Source organism: Herpailurus yagouaroundi, unplaced genomic scaffold (genome assembly GCF_014898765.1).
Source record: "Herpailurus yagouaroundi ecotype Mexico unplaced genomic scaffold, PumYag 139, whole genome shotgun sequence".
In the NCBI taxonomy this organism is placed as follows: Eukaryota; Metazoa; Chordata; class Mammalia; order Carnivora; family Felidae; genus Herpailurus; species Herpailurus yagouaroundi.
The window spans coordinates 36,985,746-36,999,047 of record NW_024412394.1 but is presented as its reverse complement, the minus strand read 5'-3'; the positions used below and the strand labels follow the sequence as shown (position 1 = coordinate 36,999,047).

General features: G+C 35.9%; 1 protein-coding gene across 9 annotated transcripts in view; it reads right to left on the bottom strand.

Moving 5' to 3' along the window:
- Window positions 1-13,302, bottom strand: part of MYO6 (myosin VI) — a 145,867-nt gene that overhangs the window by 41,283 nt on the left and 91,282 nt on the right. For 8 of the 9 annotated variants that reach the window (XM_040473984.1, XM_040473988.1, XM_040473985.1 and 5 more), the window contains 5 exons: window positions 11,357-11,501; window positions 9,120-9,277; window positions 7,595-7,686; window positions 4,496-4,568; window positions 2,407-2,534 (listed from right to left, as the gene is read on the bottom strand). In XM_040473984.1, the coding sequence (XP_040329918.1) occupies window positions 2,407-2,534; window positions 4,496-4,568; window positions 7,595-7,686; window positions 9,120-9,277; window positions 11,357-11,501 (596 nt within the window). The remainder of the gene's footprint in view (window positions 1-2,406; window positions 2,535-4,495; window positions 4,569-7,594; window positions 7,687-9,119; window positions 9,278-11,356; window positions 11,502-13,302) is intronic. The other variant, XR_005789837.1, reaches the window with a different exon arrangement.

Here is a 13,302-nt window from a genome sequence, read left to right as displayed (position 1 = left end):
GGGATGTGAAACACTTAAAATTACATGGGAATTTTTCACATTTCACACAATTATACTGCCTTTGAAACACCTAGTAAGCTTTAGACTACCAATGAAATGTAGCAAGTATTTGGTTATAATCTCTCAAAAAAGAAAAAATGAGTCAGACAAAAATAAACACTGTAAATATGCAAAACAATAGGCACTTTATAAAGTTAACTGCCTATGTCTAAAGTAGTGGTTCTTGACTTAACTGGTGAATTAACTGGAAAACTTTTAAACCCCCTAAAGCCCGTATCATTTACGTCAGGTGATTTGAAGGTACAACCAAGGTTGAGAAGCACTGTCCTAAAAAACATCTGAAATCAGTACTTCTCCCACTTTTAAAACTATACATCCTAACATGTTTATACAATGAGCCTGAATCTATCTGAAGAACACTGAATCATTTTAGGGCTATACTATCAGTGACAATATCTCATATTTAAAAGTTTCCAAAATGTCTTCACATAAAAGAATATATATGACCCTCAAAATAACCTAAGGATAAGAAAGACAACCTCATTTAAAAATGAAAAAACTAAGACTTTGAGAACATTACCAGGCTTTTTCTAGGTGAGAGGGATAGCAGAGCACAGAGCCTCTTCTTTGTGAGGTGATACACCAGTATAAGCCAGAACAAGGGCCCTGGAGTCAAAATGCCCAGCCTGATTCCCAAATCCACCACTTCCTTACTATGCTACACATGACTAGTCACTTAACCTCTCTACGTACATCTCCCCATCTCTAGCATGGGCATACAAACAGGATCTACCCCAGAGATTATGAGTATTAAATAAAATAACTTAAGTAAAACCTTCAGATGACTGGCACATAGGAAGTGTTCAATAAATGGCTATTATTACTTTTATTTCCAAAGAATTACAACAAAAGTAATGGCTTATAAAAATTAGAATTTACTGTCTTGCTCTTGTTCTCTTTGAAGACAAGCAGCCAAAGTCCATTCTTGATGTTTTAGCTTGTTGTCCTTGTAGTTATATGTACTATATAACTCAGGGTTCTCTGAGGCCCGGGTCACAATTTTGTTGACTAGCAATCTGTACTCTTGGTAAAGCAAGCTGGTCACAACAAAGACTAGTGAACAGTGACTATATAGGACCAGATATACATCTTCAATCTTAGCAAAAGTTTTGGTGAGGATTCGTATCACTTGATTTCTATCTCCACTGAAGAGACACAGGCTCTGCATTATAAGAAATATTTAAGGACATAGAAGAACTCCAAGTCAGTGGGGCACGTGGTTGCTATCAGTCCCTAGAGAAGGTTATCACAACTACATCAACTTTTCAAGTAAATACATTCAACCTGTTTACCTAACACATTCTTAACTTAGTTAATGATGTAAGGAAACAAGAATACTAGTCTTCATTCAGTTCAGCTCCTGGATCCATCAAAGCAATGACTGATATACTATGGTACAATTTCAAAATAATAAACAGTATGGGAGCCATCTGCAAGTCTAAGCAGCTTTACTTTTCTTCTTTCCTCCCTTTCTTTCTTGGTTATTCTCTGTAAGATAAGGCAGCACCTATCTTCCTGGATGAAATTAACATCCGTATTTTTCTGTGCTAATTGGGCACAAGGATGGAGCTGTCTTTGTATTACCTCAAGGGATGATGGTCGAGTGTAAAGATAAACACAGAATTAGGTGAACCCAGGAAACACTTCAATAGCCTCAGGGTCCAGCCTCATGAAGAAAGCCCTACTGTTCACTGGTATAAGGATTCAAGCACAGCTCTATGACCCAACAACAGTTCAGGGAACCAGGTCCTCTAACCCCTTCAGAAGTGTACTTCTCATTTATTTCCACTGATCTCTGTTTTTCCCTGTAGTTAACTTTTCTACTGCTTCAGTTCTGTGTCTCTGAGTATATTTCCCATTCAAAAGTCCCTAGGAAAGAGCATCAAAATAAATTGGCTACCCATTATCTAATATGGATTGCTTGCACAAGTCAGACTCTAAGCCATAAACTTTATTACTGGTCTTACAAATGTGCAGACTGGTGGCTGCTTGTGATTCTAGATGCTAACCCCTGGAACATGATCCAGGTCACATGACAGAAGCAAAGCAAATGGTGTCCATTTTGCTAAAGGAAGAACATAAAAATAGCAAGTAAACCTGTTTATCCATTTTAGATAGATAAAATGTACTTTCCATCCAGCTAAAAGGGCCTTCATTACAGAGATCATCATCATCCAAGATACACATATATAAACTAAGGGCCTATCTATAGAGGATGCTGTGCTGGATAAATTATAGTTTTTCTAAGCCCCATATAATTTATTATTCTAATTACTTAATATGCAACATCTTTCTAAAGGTTTCTCTTCCCACCACAGGGTCTCAATTTTGGAATGGCAAACTCACAGTGAGTCGGAAATGTTCTTTGTGTTTCTGGTGAACTGCAGATGTAAAGTGTTGATCACTTGGCTGGGGAAGGCGATTTTCTTCATCTAAAATATCCAGTATCCCCACTAATTTTGATTCAATTAAATCTATTCCAAAAAAAGTCAAAATATGACAGGGTAAAAACATTTTAAGGATATGTGAACAACTTACTGATTATAAATTTAAAGGACTGGTCACAAGTAATGTAACAGATGATTGTATTGTAAGTATCTTCACAGGCTATAGAAAGCAGATAGATTTTATTTCAGATTTAGCAATCTATCAGAAAGTAACATCATAAACAGGTTTCCCCCACTATGGAAAAGTTTGCTTTATGCCACTTCACTTTTACAAAAGGCCTATATTAGTACCTGCTTTCATAGAAAGAAACCCAAAAAGAATTTTCGCATTTGCAAAATGGTAACTGCTTCTCTGATTTACACTATTTTGGTTTATGAAAAGTTTCATAAAAATGTTGATAGCAGGGGAAACTAACATAGGTTCTAGAAAAACAAGTTCATAAACATATGATTAATGTAAAACCATTCCAATTTGTAAGCTTGGATGAGAAGCTAAGGAACCAAAAATTCCTCCTCTTCCATATGATATCTACATTCAAAATGAAGTAAAAGTACAGAAGCTTTTTCATGCTTAGCTTTTAAAATCTACTTTTCAATAGTGATTCAAATGCCTTCCAACAAAAGTTCAGTAACAGGACATTTTTATGCTCCCTTCATGTTGTTTGAATTTCTTGCTTGTACAAAAAAACTATAAAGTGCTCAAATACAGTATATAAAAACTACTAAATGGGACAGACTTCAAAAGCCATAGGATGTAAAAAGAGAAATCAAAATTCGAACTGCATTGCTCAAAGAATGATGCTTTTTAGGCAACTGGTGATGGTGAAGGGGGGCATGCAGAACTAAACCATAAATGAGTATTTTGATAGGTGTAGAAGGATATGAAAGTGCGCTGAAAGATAAATGGCAGGGGAGGAATTCCAGCCAAGATATCAAATCACAAAATCAAAGGCACAGAGATCTAAGAAAAGCTGTGATATGTAAAGGCAATGCTCAGTGAGCCAACTAGCATGTAAGTGCTTTGAAAAGTTGTGCCAATGTGAAGCATTATTATTATTATTATTATTATTATTATATTACACTATCTTGTCCAAATGTAGCATGAGTTACTGACTCCATTGTGAAACTGAGTTTGCAAAAAACAAAGTTTGACCAACAGTTGATTTTAGAGATGAGGTGGGAAAGAAAAGGAAGATTAAGCACTAGCTCAGAGGTGAGAGAAAAAGGTTTCTTTACTGATAAAAACAGACAAGAAAAACAAAGACCCTATTCTCCTACTGCACAGCATTATCTGGATATGACTCACAAAACTTGTGAGACCAACTTGCAATTGGCCAGAGGGTGCTGCCAAAGCAGGGAACAGAAATAAGGGAACCACAGAACCACAGAGCCAAACACTGAAAAACCTCACTTGGAGCCTGGCTAACATGGGTTTCCTTAGGTGAGTAATTCATCCCTTTACTACTTAAGCAGTTTAGTTTCCTTCTTTTTTATTTTATTTTTTTTAAATGTTTGTTTATTTTTGAGAGAGAGAGACAGAGACCAAACGTGAGCGGGGGAGGGGTAGAGAGAGAGGAAGACACAGAATCCAAAGCAGTCTCCAGGCTCTGAGCTGTCAGCACAGAGCCCGATGCGGGGCTCAAACCCATGAACCGTGAGATCAAGACCTGAGCTGAAGCCCAATGCCTAACCAACTGAGCCACCCAGGCACCCCTGTTTCCTTCTTAAGTTACTCACATTAGGTTTAAGAACAAAAATATTGATCACAGCAAATAGAAAAAATTTTAGGAAAACTTTCAACATACTGAATTTGATGCCTTGGTAGGAAAAATAAATTCCCAGTAGTACCAGAGAAGTAAAACCTCTCCAATACCACAGCTTCAAGTCCTATAACTAGTAATATCAATCACAGAGCACAGAAAAATTACTAGTAAAAGCATTCACTATATCTTCCCATAGTTCCCAAAAGTGGAATAAAAAAAACATACCTATACAGTCTTGATTATCCACATAATGCACTTCATTAACACCTAAACCTTCTTTTTGATAGAGTTCTTGTTCCTAAAATGAAATAATCATAATCATAGATATGGAAATACTGTATAAGAAATGGCTTGTTTTGTGCCACTTCTGATCATAACATTTACTGATTAGTCCAGAGTACAAAGGTTCATACCAATAAGTTCAGGAGCTAAAGAGACTTACAAAACATTAGGGAAGATAAATCCTTGTCCCTAAAGCAATATGAAGTCAGAAATTAAATGGCCAACATATGATTTACATATGTGGAAATTTTCCCTCCTGCAGATAAGCATATTTTTCTTGAAATATGCAGATCTGTTTGTAACCATTCAAAAGCAAGGAAATACCAAGGCTTTGAAATATCTTTAGCAATTTTAAATTCATTTTTTAAATTTAATTTTACTTTATTTTAGAGAGGGAGAGAGCACAAGCAGGGGAAAAGGGCAGAGGGAGAGAGAGAACCCCAAGGAGGTCTTATGCTCAGCATGGAGCTCGACATGAGATCATGACCTGAGTCAAAATCAGGAGTCAGACGCTCAACCAACTGAGCCACCCAGGCACCCCGTTAGCAATTTTAAAGTCAAACTTCTCAGTAAAATAGACCAAGAGTTAACGAACTTTTTCTGTAAAGGGCCAGACAGTAAATATTTTCAGCTGTGGGCCATAGTATCTTTTTTTTTCTTAAATATGAAATTTATTGTCAAATTGGTTTCCATACAACACCCAGTGCTCATCCCAAAAGGTGCTCTCCTCAATACCCATCACCCACCCTCCCCTCCCTCCCACCCCCAATCACAGAAGTCCATGAGGGAGGGGAAGAAAAAAAAAGAGGTTAGAGAGGGAGGGAGACAAAGCATAGTGTCTTTGTCAAAACTACTTAATTATGCCACTGCAGCACAAAAGCAGCCACACAGATAACAGTAAATGAAAAAGCATGGCTGTGTTCCAATAAAACTTCATTTGCAAAAATAGGCAGCATGTTGGATTTCTCCCAAAGGCCAGAGTCTACCAACCCCTGAAATTTACAGAAGAATGTAAAAACCGGCTGTGATAATTTTTAAAAGTTTAAAGAAGAGCTAAACAAACTAAACTGTTTTAGTCCTAAACTGTTGTCCAAAGACAGGAGAAATTTCCTAACATATACAGACAAGCCCTAAAATCAAGGAAACAGCAATTAATTGCAAATGGGTTCTAGTATCTACACAGTGATATATATAAGGAATATATTACTGGGAAAAATAAGTGTAATTTGGAAAAATAATTTACAAATTAAAGTTGAGTTCCTAGACTAAGTCTGGTATCTTCTTAAAATTAAAAAAAAAAAAAAAAAAAAAGGATTTTACTACAGATGGGTGAAAACGAAATGAGTGTAGGTTGACATGTATTTTAATCTTTTTTTCCCGAATGTTTAAATATTTCCTCCCACAAGATATACTAGAAAAGGTTTCTATCATTTTAGAAGTCCCGTCCATTTGAGACACAATCTGAATTTGGAATTTGAAATCCAAACATTTATCTTATTTTATTTTATTTTAAAGTTATTTATTTATTTTGAGAGAAAGAATCCCAAGCAGGCTCCACGCTGTTAGCACAGCGCCTGACTTGGGGCTCAATCCTATGAACCATGAGGTCATGACCTGAGCCAAAATCAAGAGTCAGGACACACTTAACCAACTCAGCCACCCAGGTACCCCCAAACATTTATTTTAAGGAACTGTTAAAGAAATAAACGTATATCAAGATACTGTTTCCTCGTTATGTTTCTAGATAAAGCTTGCTGGGATGGCATGGAAGGGAAGAATTAGGGGAGGTTAAGTGAGAAGTACACATGTACAACTTCAAATAGTAATGGAAGAACTAACGTGGCTGGATAAAACATTTTCAGAGTAATTATCTTAACTGCTAAGTATTTGGTTTACCTGTTTATTTATGCCAGAACTGGCTTTAACTATAGTATACAAGTAAAAAGTATAAAAATGAATGTGCTGGGAAACCCACAAAGACAAAAACATAACAAACATGTGGGAAAAGATTAATGGAATGGGAACAGGAAAGAATACTTCACATTTCAGATCCAGATACAGTTAAGAACAGAACTGGAAAACAGCAATGCTAGTATGAGAAGAAAACAGTATTGTCAGTCAGGCAGCTGGAAGGTAGGTTCAGACCTGCAGCAGTCATTAAACTGCTCTGGAAATTCACTTTCTTCGTCTGTAAAATAAAAGGCTGAACTAGATCATTTCTAAGTTCCCTCTAACTCTACCATCCACATTCAGTAGAACATATCTCAAAAAGCACAAAGGAAGGAAAGTCAAGGGTACTGGTAGATAAATACTGGAGAATTCAAACATAAGGTAAAAATGGGGAGCCTAATCACAAATCAACTGATCCAAACCTATCTTTACTTATTCTGCACTCTAAAGAATTATAACTTTCCTAGACTCAGGACTGTGAGTATTGGCCATGCCCACAGCAGTGGCAGCAAGCCCCTTCCTGGACCAGAGACTGGAGGCCAGCCGTAGGCACACCACTGACAGGCGCCTGGGCAGTGCACACAGTAGTGTGGCAGAGGATACAATGCCCAGAGGCACTCCAAGCAAATGGCCCCACTGCATCCCTCGATCTGGTGGCTTTCCTGACACACACAGAGAGAGGGTGAGCACGTAGCAGAGTGGGCAGAAGCAGAGAGACATAGAAGAAGGGTGGGAGATGCCAACGTCAGGGATAGAGTAGAAAGTTGTTTGGAAGTGGCAGAAGTAGGGGCAACAGACTCAGGAAAAGAAACAAATGAAATACCAAGTCTAGCAAAAGTCACTAGGAAGCAACAGATGTTCACTTCTGAGATGCCTGTTAGGGTTTTTATTGGGTCCCTAAGCTTCCACTGTATCAACAAACACTTCTGTTGTGCCTGAGCAACACCTAGCCCCTGGGGCCTTTTCTGGGCATCTCTGATCCTCTGGGCCACCTTACATATTATACTCCATCAACTGGGGCAGCATGCCTCTGTTCCTTGAAATTAAAATAGCTTAATGCAGTTCTTATATTTAAATTGTAATGGCAATTACCTCCTTCAGAATCCTTTCATTAAAAAACTGTTGAAGCTTTTCATTGCAGTAGTTGATGCAAAATTGTTCAAAACTGTTATGTTCAAAGTACTCTGAAAACATAAAACCAGAATCAAAAGTCATCATCAAATCAACTTCATACTATAAATTTATCTTTGGATAACATTTTACTATGTCAATGCTTAATTTAAAATTAAGTAAAAAAATACATATATTTGCATTATACTCCCCAAATTCTCTTATTTCAAGACAAATTTTGTTAGGTATTTCAATTAAGTATTGAAAATAATTGCATTTTACTTAACAAAAAAGGTACACGTTAAAGGAGATAAATGTCGTATCGTAAAAGATACAAAACGTAAACCACTTAAACCAGTTTCTTAAGCACAAGGTGTTAAAGCAATCTAAATTAACTGAAGAACAAAAGTGGCTTAAAAGACAAGTGCTTTAAATCTTTTTCTGTATAATCAGTAAAATTATAGTCAAAAAATATTACGAATACTCACTCATTTCTAAAGCAAAGAGACTGCATTACATTACCTCTAAGATCCCTGTAGCTCTAAAATGTTAAGATTCTGTTATGTGCCTGTTACACTAAAACTGGTGCAGACCAGGAACCAATGTCTGAAGATTTTAAAATTTTACCTCAGTGATGAGTGTTTTTCTACCTTTGAACCAAAGGTAATAATTATAAATTTTAAAATATGTATCACATCAAAACCAAAATTCTACCCCTCCCCAAAAGTAAATACTCATACCTTCTCTTGGCAAAAGCAAACTACACAGGAGGAAAACACCACTCCTACGCAGCCAGAAGGAACACTCACATTGATAAAGCCCAATATAAAAATGGTCCGATTTACTTGGAGATAGTCATTCACAACAATAATATATCTGGCATTCAGATGTTAGTGATTCTTTTCATTTCTGGTTGCACAGCTCCGTGGCTGTTCTCAAACATTTATCTTGAATATAAATTAATATATACTACCCTGAATATATATTTATATTTATATTATGTAGTTATATGTATAAAATATCTTTAATAAACATATTTATTCATTTGGTGGAAATTCATTGGAAATAGCAATCTGTTAACACTAGTGATGAATTTCTACACATAGCAATGAGTTTGGGTTATATGTTAGGTCAGCTTATATCCAGCATTACATTGTAGTCAGTGGTTTTAATGACTTAATCCTCTTTATTAGTAGGACTCAAGACTTTACCTTTATTCAGTTGTATTCATTTAGGAGTATAGAGACATTTCCTAACTATAATGGTTTCAATCAACATGTTTTATTATTAGCATTAGTGTGACCAAAACCTCTGAGTTTTTCCTTTTGTTAAGCATCAGCTTCCTAATTAAATCATATCATAAAATGAAATGTAGGTATGGACACATAACTGAAAACATATCAAGTGAAAGGTACTGCAAGGGAAAAAATGGTTCTTTTAATTTTAGATATATGTGAAAAACTGAATAAAAAATAACATACAAATTCACAAACAAAACTATACTTACCAAAACCAGCAATATCTAGGACTCCAATAAAATAAGATGATGTTTCAAAAGGAAAACACTGATTTACTCTGTTGACCACATGATCAAAAAGATGGCTATAGACAGTCTTTGCCAAGGCATCGCGAGCATTGTTTGCTTGCTCCACTTTCAAGGGTACCCTACAAAAGAAGACTATACCAATGAAAATTCTTTACAGTAATAATTGTGAAAATAATGCCAGATACCCAAGATCAAAGGGTACCTAAACACATTCACTGTGAAGAACAAAATAAATAGCTACAAAAGGTCATTTGTGAATAGGCACAGAAAAATGAGGCAAGAAGCATACTAAAAGAACTACAGAAATCTACACATAGATAAAAAATATATTATTGAGTAAAAGAAGTTTAGACTCAAACCACTGACGACCTTAATTTATACTTTTATATGCTGAATATATTAAAAAAAATCATTCAGAGGAATAATCTTCCTTTTAACTTTCTTCAAACACAAAAGAAACTATTTAATTCAAGCTAAAGTTTGGCACCTTGTTTAACACTGGGAATAAATGCTTACATCTTAAAATTCAAACTGTCCAATTCTATTTAATATAAGTAACTATATGGTGTTACAGTATTTGATGTCGCAGATATAGACACACAGCCCTCTTCCTCAAGAAAGTTAAAATCTGATTAAGAAACTGCCATAAAAGTGAATTTTCAAACGCCTTGCTAAATGCTATCATAAAGGTAAGTATGGGGCACCACGAGAACACCAGAAAAATTGTCAAATTTGGAAGTAACCTTAAAAGTCTAAACTGGTTTTCCAACTTCCTGCAACAGAACCCTTTCCTAAGTGAATCCTATGTGAGCACTCCATACATAGAACACATAAAAGAACTGCTTTGCAACAAAGGGGAAATGGAGGAAATACTACCTGAAAATCACACACCTGTGCTTTATCCATACTTTCCATGGACCCCAGAAATATTTCTAAGGAACCAAGCAACTGTATGGCACTACTATGCACCCTCCTTGCTAAGGTTTTGTTTATAATAATTTGGAATCAGCTTAGCAAATAATCAGGCTAAACATATCTTGCTAATGTTTCCCAAAGCATAAGAGCTACCAAATTATCTGAGTGGCTAAAAGTTTGTTTTTACATCCTCCCGGTTTAATTGTTGAAAATCTTCCTGAAATATGTCACTAGAACTCACTCCCTGCCTTATTTAGCAAGGGATAGAGGATCTGACTGTTTCCCCCCATAAGTGAAGATCTTACAGTGCCCCCAGAATGATGGCTGAATATCAATTTTATTTTATGTATCAAAAACAGAAATGTCTAAAACAAAATATTAAGCCAAAAATGTACAGATACCCAAACACAACCTAGAAATTCTTGGTTACAGATTTAAGAAATTCTGGCTAGACTCTTATTTTCTTGTCATTTGTAATTTCCTCCAAATGAAGAATCTGAGAGGTATGGGGAAATTACATTCGCTGAGTGTTTTACTAAAGTGAGTTCTCCTCAGTAAGTTTTAGAACAGGGGTGGCTGGGTGGCTCAGTCAGTTGACTGTCTGGCTCCTGATTTTGGCTCAGGTCATGATGTCACGGTCTGTGGGATCAAACCCCATGTAGGGCTCCACACTGATAGTGCAAATCCTGTTTGGGATTCTCTCTCTCTCTCTCTCACAAAATAAATAAACATTAAAAAAAAGTTAAAAAAACAATTTTTAGAACATGCCATTTGTAAGGAAAATCACTTTTAAAATAAAATGGTCTGTTGCCTTCTGAAACTAAATAATGGTAATGGCTGCACAAGATTCTACATATACTAAAAAATAATAAACTGTACACTTCAAAAGAATGAATTATAAAAAAAAAAAAAAAAGAAAACCAGCTGTCCTGAAAAACTGAAAAAACATTGCCTAAAATAAATACTGATTAACATAATCAACTCATATTTTTGTAGCTGTATAAGTAAACCACTCTTACTTTATAAACTTCAAATCTGTGCCATGCAGCATATCTAGATGCAAGGAACAACTTTAAGAGCTGTGGAGGTCAGCATTTATTTATATAGTAGATTACTGCAGTAAGATGCACAGAATTCTAATTAACGAGCACGTGTTTTAGAACATTATAATGAAATGAATCATCCAAAAGATCAACTTTAAATCTCCATGTTGTCAAAGAAAGATATTTCCTTGACAAACAACAAGGCAGTACTTTTACAGAGCAATGAGTTAAGGAACTTACTTTATGACTGTTCCTTTGGTGCCCCCTGCTGTTGTTAGCATGACTCTTGTAGTTAAACTTACACGAAGATCATCTTGATCTAAACCCAGTAATTCAGCACAATATTCCAATGCCTGATTAGATTTATTCTTCAGATTACAACCACCTAATGAAAATACATTTAAATTTGAAATTAAAAGACATTATATTAAACTAGATTTTCAAGATCCATTTCTTAGAAGTAGACTTCACATATAAATCTATGGAATAGACCGGGTTTATCTGTGACTTACAATTTCACCTCACTTTTTCACCATCTTTGTCAGACATTCCTACTGCCAAGGTCAGTGGGAGACCCTCACTTGAGGCAGTCTATGATATCTCATGGAATTCTGCTCATCAATATTAACCTGCCACTGTTTCATTTTTTATGACCCTGCAAGCAAAATACACTAATGATAGATTATAATCCTTGTAAATCTCTAGAGAAATATAGTAGCTTATCATTAAAATTCATACAATTCTTGAAAACTTCAAGACGTAACTGTAATGGCAAATGGTGGCACTTCAGTAGGTCAGTGTGGATGTCTGTCAACATATGAGGTTTTGTGTGTGTGTGTGTGTGGTGTGTGGTGTGCTGTGTGTACCCACGCATGCATATGCATGTGCTTATGCTTCCTGTTTGGGAAACAGGAAGAGTGTGAGGAGGCAACGGCAATTACCTGTACATCATATACATAGATTTATACTTATGGAGGCTGTTCTAAAAAGCATTATACAGAAAGACACTATACTGCAATGTGCCTCTGCACTGATATGGTTGTAAGACTCATTAGCTGTGTGACCCTGAAAAAGTTACTTATTCTCTCTGTGCTCAGTTTCCGTATCCATTTAGAGAATACTAACTATATTTACCTAATAAGGCTGTTATAGAGATTAATGAGGTTACTATATGTGTCATTCTTGGAATAGTACCTGGTACACAGTAAGCACTATATAAAAGTTAGCTATTATTATTTTTATTACTACTATTCTAAAAATAAACATTTTACTAATAGTTAAGGTTTAATTTTTATAACTAATTCATCTGAAGACTAATTTCAAAACTACAAAGAATTTGTAAAAATAATAAGTTTATCATGACAAATTAGTAAACTACTTAATAGAGTGGTCTCAGGAGAAATACACCATGAGATTCTATATGAATAAGGGGCTGTCAGGATAACTCACTGGGGACAAAAACAGCTTTTTCAGAAAATGGCACTGAGACAACTGGATATCCATGTGCAAAAGAATTAAGTTGAACCCCTGCCTCACACCATCAATAAGACTTAAATTAAGAGCTAACACTATTAAACTCTTTGAAGAATACACAGACATAAATCCTCATCATCTTGGAACAGTAACGATTTCTTAGATATGACACCAAGAGTACAAGCAACAGAAAAAAATTCAGACAAATTACACTTCATCAAAATGAAGAACTTTTGGGGTGCCTAAATGGCTCTGTTATTAAGCATCCAACTCTATATTTCGGCTCAGGTCATGCTCTCACAGTGGTGAGATGAGCCTGCGTCAGGGTCTGCACTGAGTATGGAGCCTAAGATTCTCTCTCTTCCTCACCCTCTGACCTTCCCCCACTTACATTCCCTCTCTCAAAATAGAAAAATGAAAAACTTTTATATTTCAAAGAACACAACCCAAAAATTTAAAAGACAACCCACAGATTTAGAGAAAATATTTACAAATTATATATCTGACAAAGAACTTGTATCTGTGATATATATTTTAAAAACCTCTTACAACTTGATGGGGCACCTAGGTGGCTCAGTCAGTTCAAGTGTCTGACTGCAGTTCAGGTCATGATCTCACAGTTCATGAGTTTGAGCCCTGCATCAGGCTCTGTGCTGACAGCTCGGAGCTTGGAGCCTGGAGCCTGCTTCAGATTCTATGTATCCCCCTCTCTC